This window comes from Chenopodium album, chromosome 27, assembly GCF_948465745.1.
Source record: "Chenopodium album chromosome 27, dcCheAlbu1.1, whole genome shotgun sequence".
Lineage (NCBI taxonomy): Eukaryota > Viridiplantae > Streptophyta > Magnoliopsida > Caryophyllales > Amaranthaceae > Chenopodium > Chenopodium album.
In genome coordinates, this window is record NC_137860.1 from 31348063 (window position 1) to 31361186 (window position 13124).

Genomic DNA, 13124 nt, shown 5'->3' on the forward strand with positions numbered 1-13124 from the left:
GATAGCCATATACTCACATTAGTGTACCACAAGTTATTAGGTTACCCTTATGGTAGCACCACATCAACGCACGTGTAATACCGGTGTGTTAAAAAATTATAACGAGCGAAAACGATCAATCAAATACTCATTATACAAAAAAATTGCTACTATAGTTTTATTTATTGATGAAGGTAGCAATACATAATATTTCATGAACTTAATCAGCCAACTTTAGGTGCACGGATAATAATTCCATCATCATTCACCTCTATGGGCTGCATTAATATATAAATAAAAACATATCGTTAGTCAGTCGTTTTAAATTAACTAGTACGTGTATGTCACTCCCTCCGTTTCTTTTTGTTATTCGTATTTAGATTTATTTTGCCAAAACAAAAAGAAGCAGAGGGAGTAATTCGGCACAAGTGAAAAATATGACAACATAAAAATCATATAAGAATTGAAGAGAAATAAGTAATGAGGTAATTACGTTTACACTTCTCCGACCACTACATTTTTGAGAAAATTAAAGTTGAAAATGTAAATTTGTGTTTGTTGTTCATAGAAGATGAAGGGAGGGGGTATTTATAGAATCATTTTGGGTGAGGTTAGACTAGTACTGAATAATATTTTCTTAGACTAGTACTGATTTGACGGAGATAATAAAACCAAATTAAAGCAATAAAAATAAATATAAATAATATTTTTCTTTATTAGAAACTAACTTAGAAAGAAATGTAGGTAACCTGCGGGTAACTTAGAAATAGTAGACAGGTTAGAAATAAAGAGTAGATAACTTGGAAATAACTTAGAAATAATTTAAAGAAAACTTAGAAGAAACCTGGAGACAACCTAGAAGGTTCTTAGCAATGGCAAGCTTTTAGATGTGATGCATTCTAGCTTCTCGGCATTAGCTTACCTTTAACCTGCAGGTTCTTTTGGAAGTTACCTTGTCAATCTGGTATGGACCTTCTCAGGTTGCTAGGTTGCCCCTCAGCTTACCATGATGAAATGACAAATTAAATGAAGCGATTAGGATGATCTAGCTGTGTCCCCACAGACGGCGCCAAACTGTTTTGGCCAAAATCTGCAAGCTAGATTCGACCAGGTTCTATATGACAACAGCTAGATTGGAAAGTATGCAAATAATAGCGTAGGTTCAATTAATGAGGGTAGATAACCTACGAAAGATGAACAAAGGGAAAAGAGGAAAAGAGACACAAGATGATGACGCAGAAAACCCCAAGAATAAGGGTATAAACTGCGGGTGGTGTTGAGTCCACCAATCTACTAGTTTGAGAATGAATTACAGGTACAATACAGGTTGTTTTGTGACTAAGAATGAACCTGTAATTTAGTGCTAATTATTAACTGCTATTGAATATAATGCCTAAGGCTCGTATCTTCTCCTTTTACAATGGTCTTCCATCCTATTTATAATAGGGGAGTCTTTTGAAGTCTTGTAACAACTTTCTTGATGATTCCTTGAATGTCGGAGGTAGCTGCCAGGTTCAGCTATGAGATTTATGCCATGTTCTCTTTGTGTTTATCCTTTGCCTTTTGACTTGTTCTTTGTTGCTGGTTAGTTGGAGGATAGTGGAAGTGTCCCCATGAAAATAGGAGAAGCAGTTTGACCCCTTGATTTGGTCTTCAACGAATGTGGACTGATTTGCGGTGTAGATACATTTAACATTTCTAATTGATTTAAACCTGGTGGGAGATATCTCCTCCTTGATTGAAGGAAGGCTTATAACAACTTTGACTTCATTGAAACTTGGATTCTCTTAGAATATTCCTTGGAAATATCTTTGTTTGATTTTATTTTAGACCTGGAACCAGGTAGCTGATCACGTAGCAATCTGTAACCTGCGACCTAGCAACGTGTGACCTAGCAACCTGCAGTCATCTGAACCTGTAGTAAAATTTTAGGCATAACAGTTATGCCAAGATAAAAAATGATTTCTTGATTAATTACTAATTTTGTAGGAGAATCTCGTAATTATGAAATTTCAATTACAAAGGATTTTTTTTCTTGATTTGTATATTTTTTTTTTTAAGTAAATGCGGTCGATTTGATTCTATGTACATATTTTTTGTATTGTTCTTGTTTAAATTCACTTGATTTCTTACCTTTGGGGCTTTGGATACATTGCTCATATAAGTAAATGTATTATTTCTTTTATGAGCAATGTATCAAAATCTCTTTAATATAGGACACCTAAATAAAATCATACATTGTTACTTTTGGTGAAATAAAATTACATTGTATAAACGTAGTAAATGAGATTAAGATACATGTATAATCTTGTTATATAGGCCACCTATAAAAAAAGAGATTATATGAGCAATGTATCTTAATATCTATATAGGGCAACTAAATAAGATTATACATTGCTCATATAATAAGTAATTGTATATTTACAACAAAAAATAAATAAAAAATAAAAAATAAAAAAAATAAAAAAAATTGTATTATCTAGTATCTTAATATCTATATAGGGCACCTAAATATAATTATACATTGATCATATAAGTAATTGAATTATATTAATTCTAGGTTTAGATCCCGTGCCATGCACGGTTTTTCACTCTTGTTACGGAGCATCAATTAAAACTATATTTAAATATAAAAAAATTTGTTCCAAAGTCTATTTCTTATTTTATCCCAAATATAGCAACTTAAAATACTACTATTATTTTATTTTATTTTTTTATTTTAATTTTAATGACTACATATTGTATTTTTAATTCAAACTTTCTTTTTTATAATTTTTATTTTACATTTAACAAAAATTTCATTAGCTAATTATTTTAGGTTCAAAGATTATATTCATGATTTTTTTTAGTATAAAGAATAATTATATACATTAAAAAGCAATTATTTATATAGAAATATAAAGATATGATTAGATATTTAAGTTGGTAAATATATTATTGTACGATTGTTTTCCTAACTTTTGGTAGATAGTATTTTACGTATATTCTCTATTATTTTTGTCAAAAGTTTTTTTATAAAAAAAAAAAAAAAAATATACTATAGACACATCATAAGATTGACACGTATCATTGCTGGTGTGTCTTTTAGTATATATGATTGATTGATTGATTGATATAAGGTATCTTAATCTCTTTTGTGCTGAAACTTAATTTTGTTGCTTTTCTTAAAATGTTATGGATATTTTTAGTGAGACAAAACAATGTCAGATCCAAACAAATAAAATACAAGTGGTTGTTGACGAAGTAAGGTTTTATTGTTTTTTTTTTTTTTTTAAAAAAAAAAAAAAAAAAAAAGGTAAGGTTTTATTTTTCGAAATAGTCCCGAAAAATTATTGAAATTTGGTAGATTAATGGAAAAAAAAATGATAATACGGCTCTATCTATCTATCTATCTATCTATCTATATATAATTAAAGTAATTACCGCTGATGTCAATTGTTTTTCTATAAATATATATTTATTTATAAATATATCTATAAATAGTCCACTTCTCTTACATAGTTATGTGGAGTATTATTCAATTGTTTTTCTATTAATAAAATAGCATTATAAAATTTAAAAGAAATTCAAATAACATAAAATACTATTCAAATAACGTTCCTTTAATTTTTATTTTATTTATGTTATTTTTTTTTATATTGACCATTAGTAACCATCAAGTCCTTTATTAGTAATTGAATTACCTTTGTTTATTTATATTTTTCCTACGGGTTTTATAATTTAATTTATAAACCGTGCATCGCACGGGCACTATGCTAGTTGATTAATAAGTGAATAAACAAAATTGTGAGGAAATTTCGTAGAATTTCTTATGGGCTTTTCTAACTTATACCCCCAAACTTCTTTGATTTCTAAGCTATGCCCTCAACCTCACTAATTTTTATTAACAATAACCTTTGACGTTAATAATAACCCTTTTTATTATTATTATTTTTTCTGATTATTAAAATTTTTTTAGAGTATTAAACCAATTAGAACGGGTCACGTGTAAAATTAATAACACCAAGATTTTATTGTTGATGAAATAACTTAACTTTCGTTAACAGATATGGATGTTAAAGGGTATTGTTGATAAAATATCGTGAGGTGGAGGACACAGCTTATAACTATAAAAAAAAAAATAAAAAAAAAAAAAAAAAAAAAAAAAAAAAAAAAAAACATAGATACAACTTAGAAATTCAATAAATTAGGGGGCATAGCTTAGAAAAACCCATTTTTTATATACACCCTGGTGTACTGTACACTCAACTAGCTTTCGAAATTTCATTTTTAAAGTGAAAAGAAGTAAAATTTAAAGTGAAATTAAGAAATAAGGGTTTTTTTTTAGGAACCTAAACTTTTATTTGAGACTACATTTTTTTTGCCAAAATAATACGAAGTAGTAATGAAATTATTAATATAAACTTCCTTCCATCCTTCAATAGATTCATTCCTCCTATTTCACAATATATTAATATAAAGAGTTATGTTGCATGTCTTCCAATTATTATCTTACATGTTGAAAAGAAAAAAAGATTAAGATAACAATATTAAACGATGCAATCCAGCTTTCAGTTATGAGACAGATGGTTTTTCACACACACATACAAAAATAATAATAATAATAATAATAATAATAATAATAATAATAATAATAATAATAATAATAATAATAATAATAATAATAATAATAATAAAATAACTAAATAAATAAAATAAATAAAATAAATAAATAGAGTAAATAAATTGGGTGAGTAAAAAATGCTTGATTGAACAGTAAAGTTCAAAAGTTCTACCAACCATGAGAATGATGCATATGGTACAATAACTCAGTTTTCATAGGCAGAAAATACTTTAAAATTTATAACAAAATTTAATGGGGGAGGTGTGGGTTAAATAAAATCTCCAAATTTCTGCATAACTGAATGTTCAGACGTCGTTGTACGACTTGTACCTATGACCATATCTAGTTTAACACGAGCCCTTTGGCCATTCCTGTCTATCAACATCTAACATGAATGACCAAAAATCAAAATTCCAGAGTTTATTACATCTGAATTCGTAAAATAAACTAAAGGTAGAAAGTAAAAAAAAAAAAAAAAAAAAAAAATTGACATCACAAAGCAAGTTAAGAAACATTCATTCCTGTCCAATTTCCTTACATGTGCAGCTGTTGAGGTTCATTCTTCGGGATATAACTTCCTTGGCAGATGCGAAAGCAATTAATGCCACAGAATAGAGCCAATGCAGAGAGGGTAAAGTTTACAAATGTCTCAATCGAGCAGGGAGGTTGCTCATCTTACCTGAGATGGGGAACAAAGCAAACCAGATGCATCTTCTCCAATCACAGCAAGCTCACAAACGTTACAGATTTGCCCTTCTTGGCTTGGAACAAACCGTGCAGTACAGTAAGGACATGAGACATCTTTTTGACCACGATAAATTGGCACATATGTGGCCCCACATGTCACAAATGGATTTCTAAAATCGTAGTCCAATTCAACTGCATTACTCATGTTCTTCTCGGCAGCTTGTACAACTTGCCGGGCAAGCTTTTGCTGTTGCTCACCGGGGTTTGTCTCAATGAGCCGTCTGGCAAAGCTAGCAGCTGTGAGGAGATTCTTAGCTCTGAAGCAAACGGTCATAGCATTTTGCAGGGCCAGCTTCAAATGAGTAGGTTGAAGCTTGCAATGAGTGAAATAAGCAGCAAGCTCCTGCTGACGCTTTGGATCGTCCTTCAGCTCCCTTCTCTTAGTTTCCATCTTGAGACCCAAGACATACTCTTTCACTATGTCAATCAGTTCTTTAATATCATCAACTTCTCTTCTGGACTCCACAACTATCAGAGGAATAGTATGAAGCATACTTAAGAAGGTACGAAGGGCATCTGAAAATTTGCCGTGTGTTGTGAGCCTGTAACCAGTCTTCAATTTCTCTTCAATTTGGGATAAACTATACACCAAGGCCGGTGGGCTTCTCACATTAGGGCTGGCTGACTCAGTCCAACCCCTTTCTAAGGCCACAGAAATGACAGGAGCAGATGCAAATGCACGTAAATAACTATGACTACCAGAATGAAGATCTAGGAACATAGGTTTCAAAGGAGTAAAATTTTTAATCCCAAGTTGCCGATTCAGCAACCTCATTGCAGTATCAAAATTTCCAGCAGCTGCATGCTCAGCAGCAAGAGCTGATCTCTGGGTCCAGATTTGACTGACGGGCATGCCAGGAGTTGGAGCAACAAACATTGCTGAACGGGCACTAACAGAAGCTCTTGGAGTATCTATCTCTGGGGGAAGATCCAAATCCTCCAATATCCATCCTGGTTCCTCATTATCGTCAGCTACTTCTTCGTGAGCCAAATCTTCTGGCATCTCCTCATTCTCAACATCATTCATATTTAAATCATTATCCCACTCACCACCGGCACCAAACTCTTCCTCTTCCTCTTCAGCATCGACCCTGTTAGCAGTATCAAATTCGCTGAAGATCCCCTTCATCACTCTCAACAGGGGCCAATCTCCAGCGCACACAACAGGTGAAGGAGGTATCAAAAGAGAGGGGACCTTACCTTCAGGTAAGGACGGAACATCATCTCCCAACTCAGTAGCTAGCCTCTCAGCAACATCATGCAGCCCATGGACTGAAGCAGTGATGTAAGCCAGAGGTAAATGCCCCACATTCTCCAAAATCTTCACACGCTCCTCCACATCACCCAAATAAAGGGCATTGTGAAACTGACCCATGACATCATTCTTTACCTCAGCAATTTTCAACATCTTGTTTAACTTTTCCACATTTCCTGTCATTAAATAAAGAAAAGACAGCCTCTCAAAATTCTTTGTCCTCTGGTAAGCATATTCTACAATACCAGCATTACCCTGGCGAAGAGCCTCCAGCCCTAGTCTATACCAGTGATCTTTCTCATCAATTTCCTTTGCTGAAGCAACAGCGATTTGAATGTTTCCACTCTCCAGAGCTAAATTAAAACGGGTCCTCTCATCTTTAACAAAATGCAAAGCAACTTCAGGAAATCCTTTCTGCTGCAAATAAGCTATCATTGCTTGCCCCACAAGTTGAGAGCTTCTTATCATGTTCATCACATGGTCATACCTCTTCCTCAGCAGAGATAGCTTGAAAAGGTACTCTGTTGCATCGATAACTATGGCCTTGTTCTTTCCATCCCGATCCAAGCAAAAAATAGTATTCCCGGAAACCTTGGTGATGTAAATTGGAACGTCGAGCGTTTTAATAATGCCACTATCTCCATTAGGAAGACAATACTTGATGTGATTTAGAGTTGTATAGATGAATACTCCATTATCATCCCAGGCACCACTCTTGACTCGAATCGTTTCATGAAGAGTGCATTGATGCACAAGCTTTTTACTTGCAATCACAATGGCATGTTTACTAAGCAAGGCAACACTCTCCATGTCATTTGACCAGACAACATACTTGACAAAAGGGGTTTGAAGTTCACCAAGAATACTCCTTTGTTGAAGGTCAAATATAACAACCTTGTCCTCTGCCCTACAGAGCAAGTTACCTGTACCAGCATAGAATATCGCATCAGTGGCAATAGGGAGGACACTCTTTTTCCCAGTCTCATTCTTCAGATTCTTTATCAGCACCTCATTTTTGCTTTTGTCAAGCACTGCAAACCTGTTACGAGCAATAAAAACAGCAGATCCTCCAACACCTCTTTTTGCCTCTTGTGCTGTATCACCCCTGCCAAACGAATCCTTAGGTACAACATAGAGCTCATAAGACCCACCATCAACATCAGAACATAAAAGGACAGCATTCTCTGTAGGACTATAAGAAAGAGTCCGAGGACCCTGATTTAAGCTTGCAGTGCCAGGCCGGCGAATAGGAATAACCTGAGTATCTCGTTGAGTTGAAAATTCAAAAAACCTCAAGAAACGGTCTTTAGCATAAAACATAGCATCACCACTGACATAAAATGCAGGACGCTCTCTCTCCAATTTAAAGACAATCATCCCACTATCATGACCAGCAGCCAGGAGATTCATCTCAGGATGAGCTGCAAGAATCCAAAATCTATCTTGCTCCCTACGAAATGTCTGAATGCCAGTCCGCTTTGTTACATCCCAGACACGAATACTTTTGTCTTCTGAATTAGATACAATAATATCCTGTTTGGCATGGAACATAACACAGGAAACATTGTTCATGTGTCCCCTCAACGTGTCCACCTCCCAAGCTTTTGTATCTGATAAAAAAAAAATGAGCTAGTAAGAGCAAGTCATTCAGCAGAAATCATGCAAGAGCAGTCACAAGAAGCCACAGCCTAAAAAAGAACTGAGAGCCAACTCTAGACTTAACACGATAACTATTCCATGACATCCATGTGCAACTTTTACATTCTAATAAAGTCAAACCTATGGTACACATAGCTGACGATAACCATCTAAAGATCCAGCTACATAGAAGCCAAGTTTGAACCAATCAAAAGGGTTTTAAATACAGCTTTAATGTATTTCGAGATACAACCTAAATTTATGGAAAGCACTTCAGCAAAAAAGTTGGAATAACCAGAACTTGAAAATTTTCTAATGGCTAGAATAAAAGTAAGAAAAGTTTCAATAGTGGGGGTCAGTCTATGGGGTTTCAATTAGGTACACTAGATTTACTTGAGTTTTTTTAAGTTAAATAATATAATAGTGTACAAAATTTTGCACATGAAACCAACAGCTGTTATTAGTACAATGATATAATATTTATAATTCTGCTTTCCAAAGCAATATCTCAGTCCCGGATAGTTAGTCAATTGGCATTAAACACTTGATTCTTATATTCTTCATCAGTTTTAATCCTCTTGTTGCAATCCCTCAACACTTAGCAATGTTTCACTTTTTCAGAAATGATGACGAGAGAAACTCTTACAAGAAAGGCATAGTAAAAAATACATAGCAAAAATTAGGGTATAAAGATGTATTAATTTAACTGGAAAAAGTAACTATGCAAACTTAATAGCTCCAAACATTAACTGTACTAACACAAGCGGCGCGCACACACACACATGCACCAATGTCCTATTTTATCATTTAGGTTGACTTTATAGTCACAAAGCTACACGAAGCATTTTATATAAGAAGTTAACAGCTCAATTACTCTATATTTATAACAATGTCCTCTTCTATCTATCAAGTTGATTTTATATTAGTCACAAAGCTATATTTTACAAGAGGTTAACAGCTAGATTACTCTACACAAAACCACATTTAAATGAAATGAAAAAAAAAAAGAAAAAGAGAACAATCAAATCAACTCAACAACAAAAAAGAGATATATGTCTACAGATTGTTCAAAATCCCAATGCTTTTCTTTAAACGAACAGAACATTAAAAAACTGCCTCCAGGGACAAGTTAACTGAACACAAGAAATCAAGGATTATTAATGAAGGCACATAGGGTATTGTTTTGGAAAATCAAAATAGCACACCTAAAGGGGCTAAGGACTAAATTAAAAAACTCTTTGCTAAGCCGGCAAAGGGTGAAAATTGGGAACATATTTTGATTCTGATTTTATAAAAAATGTGCCTTTGGAGTGAAATCCAAAAATCTACCCTTTAATTTACTCATTGCCAGTATAGAGACTGGGCCAGCCATGCCGAGGTTACAAAACAATGTATCAAAAAGTGGTCGCAGAAAACCCATGTATTCTATCTATGAAAGAGACAAAAGAGAAGAAATACTTGGCACCAGAAACAAACAAAATTCCACTCGTCTAAAAGCAGGGAAGCAACAGACTAATTCCTTATTTTAACTCACAAACAGGTGATGACACATACTCCACCAGATATAAGTCCTAATATTAAAGGAGAGAGCATTGTGAGCTCCACCAAATTGATGGAAAGTCATAAGATTGAAATATTTATTAATTAAATCCTGAAATTAACAACCATATACAATGGGGAAAAAATCAGAGGTCACATAATAGACTTACCATTCATACGCCACAATTTCACTTGGCGGTCATCAGCTCCAGAAACAATCAAGGGCAGACTAGGATGAAATGAAGCCCAATTAACACCCCTGTCATGACCTTCCAAGACATACTTGACCACAGCGTCAACCCCACCAAAAAGATCTGTATTCATCTGACTCAGTCGCAATAAGTCATCTGCAGGAGATGCACTTTTCTTTTTAAGCGACCCAATATCCCAGACCCGAACAGTCTGGTCAAGCGATGCTGACACAACAAGGTCTTCTTTCGGATGAAATGAGGCACACATAACATAATGGTTGTGTCCTGTCAAGACAGAGATACATGTTCGCGACTGCCAGTTCCATATGCGAATAGTCTGGTCATCACTGGCACTCACAATCCAAGGGCTTTCGTGGTGGAACTGCACCGTACGAATATAATCCAGGTGTCCCAGTAGAGTAAATAGACACCTGTGAAGTTTATAGTTCCAAACTTTAATCTTGTAATCATCACCTGACAAAACAAAGGAAATTGTATATACATCACTTATGAGACACATGATAAAATAAATGATAACTTTTACCAAAATCATCTACAAAGTATAACATAACTGGACCTAATATACAATCAATGCACTCATGAAACAAAAAAACCAGGTTGAAGATGTTCAACAAGAAGTTAAATGCAATGAGAATCTAACACATCAAGAAAACATGGGATAACTAAAATATCTTGCATCTTTAATCCTATAATTATATTAAAAACCACACATCTATAGTATCTATACAGTGGCATATGCATTTTGCCCCACACCCATAGAGATTATTTAATATGGTATAAGAATACAGCTAACTTGAGGACGCTTTCTTCAGTGCATCCAGAAATTCAGATCAACAACCTTGCATCATTTCTCATCTATGAGTTTCTAAACTAATGTCCCAAATGGCCTAAAATATTATGGAACATCAATCTTAGCCCACAAATTACTAGTTTCACCCAAAATTATAAATTTAGGAATCATAATCTGCTCATTAGCCTGGAGTCATTGGGCAATGGATAGGGCATTGGGTTAAGTTGGCTGCACTCTAGCTCATTAGCCTTGACACATTCACTAATGTGAAATGAGATCGGGTGAGACTGAGAAAATCGGTCCATATAAAAGTTGCAAGGAATTAATAAGCAATTAAGGTAAATACCTCAAAGGTCACTACTAATCCATGCTTCAACACCATAAGGTTGTCAGGGATGTTAGAGAGGGTATAAAGGCAAACTCTCACAGCTTACTCCTATCTCGAAGGAAGAAGACTATTTTCGCCTCAGATAAAGAGATGAACATTATTTATGAACAGGATATACATGTTATAATCTATGTCAGACTATTATTAAATGCTAGAATTGACAACCAAAAAACTCAATGAACACAATATTAATATAATTGTATACCTCCTGACACAAACAGTGGCTGAGATTTATGGAAGTGAACACCACGAACAGGGCCATCGTGCTCATCAAATCGGTCAATCAGTGTACCCATTCTGTAATCCCAGAGCTGGATCACACCACTGTGAAGACTCGCCAAGATCCATGGCCTCTTAGTGTGGAAACTGAGTCCCTTAACCCTGTTACTCTTTGTCTCGAACTTCGTCAACATCACTCAAATCTTTCTCGCTGCAAACAATCATAACCCAATCAGAAAAGATACAGCGCAACTAAGCTTGAAGCATCCTGATTATGTTTTTACCAATCAAAACAATGTAATTTCAACAAAATGCCCACTCAATCAATCATTTACAAACGTCGAAACATCAACATATCCTAGTCTCCCTAATTTAGTACCAAATTTTTTAAAAAAAAAAAAAAAAAAAAAATTACGACTCCAAGCTCAATCACATACAAATGTACAGATAATCAAATCACACACTCAACAGTCATTCCAAACAACACAAAAGAACCACATCAATTACACTTAATTCTCCCCCAATTTCTCAGTTCGCTACAAATTAAAGCAATCGAAGTTCATTATTCCAGCATAACAACTAATTAAACCAAAAAAAACCTGATCGAATTCATAAAAAACCTAATTACACATAATGCTCAAACTAAATCAAACCGAAATCAATTGAAAACTTACCGAATCGATTACAACCCTAACTTATAACAAATCAAACCGTAAAACAAACTAATTAAATGCAGATCGACTGACAACAATAAATCGAATTCGAAAAAAAAAAAAAAAAGATCGGTGAAATTAAAATTGAAATTGAAACTAAAATTACCTTCAGATCTGAAAAGTGAAATAGTAGTGGTAGATCAAGTGAAGCGCAGAATTTGCATCCAAAATCGACAGATGAACAAGAGAGAGAAAATTAAAAATTGAGAGGATTTTAGGAGAGAGAAAATGGGGGAGTGGAGAGAAGAAGGGTTTTTTGTAGTGTATTTATTTTTCCCCTTTATTATGAGTAGTACTCCGTATCGTAGATCTGGATTCACTGCTGCGTTTAATTAGAGAGTAAGGAACACTCTAATTTGTTAATCATAGGAAGGAGGGAGGTGTAATTCGTGGTTTCATTGGATGGCTAATGTCACTAATAATCGTTTAAAAAGTTAAAAAAAAAAAAAAAAATTTGACCCTCAAATGTTGTACCCTTCCGTTTTTAAATGCTTGCTTCATTTCTCCTGAGCACGTATGTCAATGCTAATTTTTTATTAATTATATCTTAAATTATCTAACAATTAAAAATTAATAAATTATTCATTAAGATGATTCCAACAAGTACCCACAAGACTATATTTTATCTTATGTATAAATCACAAACATTAGTCAAAGTAAGACAAATGAATAGTGTAAAACATATAAATGGAGCAAGTATCTCCGTCCCCGAAAAAACGACCCATTTGAGTTGATAATGCGCGTACTAAAAAAGTTAAATAAAAAGAAGCAAAAGTATATTGGAAAAATAAATTTACATGGGTTTTTAAAAAATAGAGAGAAAGTAATAAAATTACATGAAAAATCAAATTTTTATATGGGAAAGCTAATTTTGCACAAATATTGTTCCAAATTGGTAGATGTTTTAATGCAAATAGATCATTCTTTTTGGGACTAAAAGTAGGCCAAATGGGTCGTTCTTTCGGGAATGGAAGTAGTAGTATAACAAGTTATCAACCTAGCCAAAGGCATGACCACCAAACGTTATACACATGGACAACG

General features: G+C 33.9%; 1 protein-coding gene across 1 annotated transcript; it reads right to left on the reverse strand.

Moving 5' to 3' along the window:
- Positions 1–4850: 4850 nt before the first annotated feature.
- On the reverse strand, positions 4851–12372 carry LOC145619280 (coatomer subunit alpha-1-like). Its single transcript, XM_081673945.1, has 4 exons — positions 12190–12372; positions 11357–11581; positions 9932–10426; positions 4851–8194 (listed from the first exon to the last, which is right to left on the reverse strand). Exons 2-4 carry the CDS (start codon positions 11562–11564, stop codon positions 5253–5255), a joined length of 3645 nt encoding a protein of 1214 aa, XP_081530071.1. The 5' UTR covers positions 11565–11581; positions 12190–12372; the 3' UTR covers positions 4851–5252.
- Between the last annotated feature and the right edge of the window lie 752 nt (positions 12373–13124).

Excerpts from the sequence above, each read along its gene's own strand:
- LOC145619280 (XM_081673945.1), bottom strand. The coding sequence starts at position 11,564 with ATGTTGACGAAGTTCGAGACAAAGAGTAACAGGGTTAAGGGACTCAGT. Across the intron at positions 10,427-11,356 it reads GCCACTGTTTGTGTCAGGAG|GTGATGATTACAAGATTAAA; the intron begins GTATACAATTAT and ends TTGTTTTGTCAG. Across the intron at positions 8,195-9,931 it reads GAAATTGTGGCGTATGAATG|ATACAAAAGCTTGGGAGGTG; the intron begins GTAAGTCTATTA and ends TTTTTTTATCAG.